General features: G+C 30.6%; 1 protein-coding gene across 1 annotated transcript; it reads right to left on the reverse strand.

Moving 5' to 3' along the window:
• Positions 1-2,669: 2,669 nt before the first annotated feature.
• Positions 2,670-4,655, reverse strand: LOC140960379 (protein BOLA2). The gene is made up of 3 exons (XM_073418630.1): positions 4,464-4,655; positions 3,127-3,149; positions 2,670-3,038 (listed from the first exon to the last, which is right to left on the reverse strand). Exons 1-3 carry the CDS (start codon positions 4,614-4,616, stop codon positions 2,849-2,851), a joined length of 366 nt encoding a protein of 121 aa, XP_073274731.1. The 5' UTR covers positions 4,617-4,655; the 3' UTR covers positions 2,670-2,848.
• Between the last annotated feature and the right edge of the window lie 1,345 nt (positions 4,656-6,000).

Below are 6,000 nucleotides of genomic sequence, written 5' to 3' on the forward strand. Positions count from 1 at the left end.
AATCATCTCTTCTTCGAGTTTTTTCTTATTCTATAGCATTTGAGCTTAGTTCTATAATATTTATGAGTTGTTTGTTCTCTTTTATTAAGAGAGTGTGTGTTCTCTTTGGAAACACGGTGAGTGGTTGTACACCATAAAATATTATAATGGAATTCTTTTCATCTTGCCCGTAGTTTTTTACCCTAATAATTTTTAAGAGTTTTCCACGTAAATCTTGGTGTGGGACCAACATAACATTGTATTCTTGGTGAATGACAATATAGTATGATGTTCATGGGAGATTATTTGGTCTCTGTCTGCACACCACACCCTGTCACGCCATTTGGATCTTGGTTTTTTCTATACTATGCAATATTTACAATCTATTTTCATTTGTTAATCGTGTTCGTGAGCCGAAAATAGTTGTTGCGATTGACGTACTCAGGTAAACAAAAAGATGTTTAGCAAAAGCCTTTGTACAAAAAAATAGCCAAGAGGTACACATATACATGACATTTTTACTGATGAAACTTCATCTGACAGAAGCATGATTCCTCTCGAATATATTTGGAGTACGAAAGATGTTAAGCTGTTTATTGATACATTGCTAGTATGCGAAACGAGATGTGAAATGAAAATTAACAATTTTGGCAAGTCATAGAAAAAATATGTGCAATGAATTCAATTTCAAAGCAGAATTTAGACAGACTCCGGAACTAATGATTTAGAAATTTAACCAATTCAGGGCAGATGGGTGTAGATTCAAATATTTACGTGATAATTATGATGGACTAAGGTGTGACTCTGTAAATGAGAATGCTACTTGTACGTTATGTGATATATTTTGTTTAACATCAAAACAAGTAAGATCGTATGTGACTGTAAATTTGTGTTTATCAGATTTAAATGTAATGTGAAATTTTAAAATATTTCAGATAACATGCAGCAGAATATATAAGTTTGTAACACAAATTAATTTTAAGTAAATACGATTGACGAAATAAATTTTGCACAAGTATAAATACTTGCGCGGTGCCTCGGAGCAAAAATAATTGCTAGAAAACCACCGAATTTAAACAAAAACTAACACTAGTGATTCTAATCAAAAACCAATTTGCTCAACACGTTGAGAAAATCAAATGATTCTTAAAACAAATAACCACACTAAACAGTATTTAAGAAAATAAAACACGATGTCAAAACTGGAGCAACAAAAACAAATATTCAACCAACTATTTCACAGTTGTTGTCTGCAGATGTCTCCGACAATCACGACAACATATGGATTCAGCACTATTCGATCAGCAACAACCTTGTAGATTGTTTTCTCTAAAGTTTATGGCTTGCAAAAGTGCAATAGTATGTATGTGCTTCAGCGTAAATCAACACCTGAGATGAATCCTTTTATTTATAGCCCTAGAATTTATCAATAAGAAAGCCTGCACAATATGGAAAGTAAGAGTTTTGTTAGAAACAAACTCTTTTTAAACTAAGATTCCATATCACAAAAATCTTAGCATAATCATCACATTATCTAGAAAGGCAAAACTATAATTAAATATTCAAAATCATATCAACAAGAAAAAATTGATCTTGAGAAATAAATTTAATATAAAAATTATATTTTCCTTCACTACTGCTTCGGAGGAACAATGAACTATTTGTTTAAGGTACATATTTGATTAAGGTATTACATGTACAATGAAATTCATTTTAAAAGTAACATTTATGTTGGTGTTTAAAAAAAATTTATTTTAAGAAACCAAACATACTTCATAATTTTTTGTTGTGTGTTACATAATTTTATAAAAAAAAGTTCATTTGAAAGATAATATCACTCACGAGTTTGTAATCGAAGATTTACACGTGGAGCAAGAAGACATGAATGAAGCAATGAGCAAGAAGACATAAATGAACAATGAGGAAAATTTAATATTTACATATTAGTTATACATAATATACAAGAAATTTATAAAAATAAGGAATATATTTTTTATTAAATAAAATTTTTAATAATGAAAAAAATTTTAATCAAAAGAAAACTGAAATAAAATCATCAAATTATGATAAATTAAGTTTTTTATATTAAAAAATAATGGCCCATAAGAAAAAATTAATTAATTAATTTTTTTAATGTATAAATAATTTTTCAATTGTAGTTTTTTGAGAAAATGACATATAAATTAGTTTTGAAAAAAATAAGTTTTTGTTTTGTTCATATAACTCAAATATAATGAAATCATTTTTATTTTTGTTAAGATTCCATTTAGTTATTTCAAATCCTACCACATATCAATCTCGTTTTAAAATTCTATTATAGCAAACACTCAAAATAGAATTTCCAATTCCAAATCTCACCAATATTCCATTAAATCCATGAACCAAACACTAAATATAGACGTTTTGGTGGAAGAATTAAAAATTCAAACTAAAAAGCACTAAAATAGGTTGCTAAAAGGCGAAATGATATAATTAATAATCCAATACTAAAACGCATGCATAGTTGAAGCTCTAAGTTATATTTACCGCATCGAATATAGACGAAAATCTTGTTAGGGAGCATTGGGAGTATCTGTCTTTTTCTAAAAAAATAAACATTTAAAAGGGGGAAAAGGTCTACTTAGATGCCACAATCTCACATATTTCATCCATATCCATGGACACATCCCATTCATATTGACTCAACCATAATAGGAAAGTAAGGATCCATAATAAGCAGACAATATTGCAAGCAGTAATTTATTTTATTTTAGGTAACTAATAATGCACTTTCATCATTATCAAGTAAATGACAGAGAGGGCGAGTTGTTTGAATTTGCAGCTCAGCATTTGCAATTGAAAGCACATTTTATTTTGTCAAGAACCATGTTCAAGCAGCTGCTTGGGACTTTTGGGTCTCTTGTTTCCACTGCTCATCAGTCAGAGCTTTTGTTATGGAAAGGGCGTGAATTTCTTTCATCTCTTCCGCTAATGCAGCATTCACCATTCGATGCCTCTCCAACAATCTTTTGCCCACAAATTGTTCTGAAACAATCTCGACTGTGAAGCTTGCACCACATCTGAGAGCACAACGGATGTTGATTGTTTATGCAATGAACTTACGAAGAATCAGATTAAACCTAAAAAGTGAATCACGTGAGAACGTACCCTCCAGATATGTCGATGACCTCCTGAAACGAGGGGTGATAGTATGAAAAAATGAGATACAAAAACAGGATAGAACAGATCAGCAAGAGTTTACAGCAAATTGTGGTAGAAATAGAAAGATGGAGTTCATTCTGAAAATTTGAAATATTGGTTACAAATGGTATTCCACATAATGTAGGTGTGATGCATATGGCATACAAGTCATTGCTCCAGATCACTAGGACTCCAAATTGCATCTAAAAAAAAGAAAAGATAGGGGCAATCGCCCTCCAAACTCCCTTATGTCTTGTTTTTTTTTCAGGATCCGTACTTGTAACCCCTTCACCTGCATATCCCCCACATTTCAACGAAGAAACATCTCCAATGGGAAGGCGACATATTTAAGCTAGCACTTTAAGCTTTAGCTCTCCACTTAGAAACACCTTAAATTTCGATAAAAAAAACATAGACTTTGACTCTGTAGCATGACCAGATAATCTAAGAAGCATGAGCTAATAGAAACTTGGGTGGTTCCAATCAATTGCCTTCAACACCTCCCATGCACTCGATGGCGATCCATTTCAAATGTCAGACATAGCTCTAGCAATCACTCGATACAACACAAGCTGCTTTTAGAATTAATCGTTAGACCACACAATGAATTATACAATTTTCTTCTTTAACAGACAGAACACAAGAAATGTGTGGCATTATGGCCCTCATCCACCATAAAAATTCACCCCTGAATGGCCACAGCACTCCTTAATCGAAATATCGCACAAAATCATGATATTGCCAGTTATCTTAAGCCTCCTCTTCTCCGAAAAACACTTGATATTTCATTCAATTCTATTATGTAAAGTCATCTTGGTTATGATTGTCATAACAGACGGATTCAGCCATTGTTATTAGAACCAAAATGTGGAGTCAAGCGCGTGGGGTAGGCTCAGCCACAATCTGCCAAGACAAAACTCAGGCAAAAGAAAGAAATCCCTACTACAAGCTTATTTTTGAAGGATACAAGCAAAGCAATCAACTTTATGATATCTGTCACAAATAAAATACTAAAAAACCCACTTCGCTAATTAATTACACTGTAGACTAGTGATTTAGATCATTTCAATCTTTCCCACAGCACACGGGAAAAAAAACGCAAACCAAACAGAATATAATTAAATTAAAATACATTAAAACCTTGCAAACTGAAAATAAAATGGAGAATCAGTTTAATAATGTCAATCGAATGCAATCTGCTGCGAACATTTCCAACGTTTTAATAATGCTAAAATCCAAAACCCACGAAACAAATATCCATAAATCACGTATAACAACAAGCAATACTAGATAAGAGCGATTACAAGATGAGATGGATTCATCGTTGACTTCAGGGTTGATTCGACCTGCTCCTTCGTCACCCCCATTTTCCGCTGTGTGTATTTCGAGTGTGTTTCGGTGCGTGCCCGCAAATATTGTAAATGGTGCGTGCAAGTCGAGCTTGAGAGGAATTGCATTCGGAATCGGGATTGGATTCAGAGGATATATCTTTTGAAAATATATATTTGATTAAATAAAATATATACATCATAAAAATGGAAGTATAAATAAAATATTTCTTTTAGAAAAAATGTTTTATAAAAATTATATGTTGTACTTTGTACAGTTGAAATTAGATTTGACTATGAAATAATTCAATATTGACATGAATTTAAAATTTATCACAGCATGTCGAAAAATAACCAGTTAAAAATTTGAAATTCGTTATTAATTATACTGAACAAGCCTGTGTATTTCAAATTCTTCTATTTAATTGCTAATTTAGAGTTTTGTTGTTAATATATTCAGATATATATATGAAAACATAAAAGATTAATTAATAATTAATTCCTTCAATTAATAAGTTGGTTGTTAATGAGAGAAAAAAAAAAACAAAAACAAGCTATTTAGAATTTGCAAATGAAAACAATCTCACTCTGAAGTGTGTGGGGAATACAAAAATGAGTAGTTTTTTGATACTGTCTCACGAATCTTTATCTGTGAGACGAGTCAATTATACCGATATTCACAATAAAAAGTAACATTCTTAGCATAAAAAGTAATACTTTTTCATGGATGACTCAAACAAGAGATCAGTCTCATAAAATATGACCCGTGAGACCGTCTCACACAAGTTTTTGCTGCAAAAATACATTATCTTATGTTTGGATTAATAGATTTGTTTGAAACCATAACTATTATCGAAATTCTATTACTTATATGAAATAAATTGAAATTCACTTGTGTCGTACTTGGATTAATGTATTCGAGATAATGGATTTCAAATTATTTGAATTGTTCGGATGGAAAAAATTAAACTCGTTTCAAATTATGTAATTATGGTTGATTTTGAATATACTAACGATAATCTGATAAAAAAAAACTCATACAAATGTGTGTTCATGTTCCATCCTCTATTTAATTTTTCTGAAACGACGTCACATGTTCGAAATATTTTCCAAAATTACAGTGGAAAATAAGTTATTAACCAGTTAGAAAGAAAGTTAAACTAAATCTATTGCTTCGAAATGATATTCTGTGCATTAAATCCAATGGGGTATCCGTATTTTGTTCATATTTTTTCTAAATCGTGGTAAACATACATTAATTTACTTTAATAACTCAATTAAAGTGTCAGATATCCATATTATATTTCGAAGATAATCGAAATTCCCATTTAAAAAAAAAGCATGTGAGTTTAAATTGTTAATTGAAAATCTCACTTAACGAACTTAAAAGTATAAACATTAAACAATAATTTTGATTTAAATTTTGATACAATGTTTAAGATATTAATTAATGAAATCTCATTCTTATATATTCATTATTGACTACACTGTAGGCATATTATATACAATATTT

The sequence above is a fragment of the Primulina huaijiensis genome, chromosome 15, assembly GCF_012295235.1.
Source record: "Primulina huaijiensis isolate GDHJ02 chromosome 15, ASM1229523v2, whole genome shotgun sequence".
Classification (NCBI taxonomy): domain Eukaryota; kingdom Viridiplantae; phylum Streptophyta; class Magnoliopsida; order Lamiales; family Gesneriaceae; genus Primulina; species Primulina huaijiensis.

What these genes read in the sequence shown, in the direction of transcription:
- LOC140960379 (XM_073418630.1), bottom strand. Translation starts at nt 4,616, where the DNA reads ATGCAATTCCTCTCAAGCTCGACTTGCACGCACCATTTACAATATTTG. An exon ending in CGATGAATCCATCTCATCTT is followed by an intron (nt 3,150 to 4,463) that starts GTAATCGCTCTT and finishes CCCTCGTTTCAG; the next exon opens with GAGGTCATCGACATATCTGG. An exon ending in GTCATCGACATATCTGGAGG is followed by an intron (nt 3,039 to 3,126) that starts GTACGTTCTCAC and finishes TTGTGCTCTCAG; the next exon opens with ATGTGGTGCAAGCTTCACAG.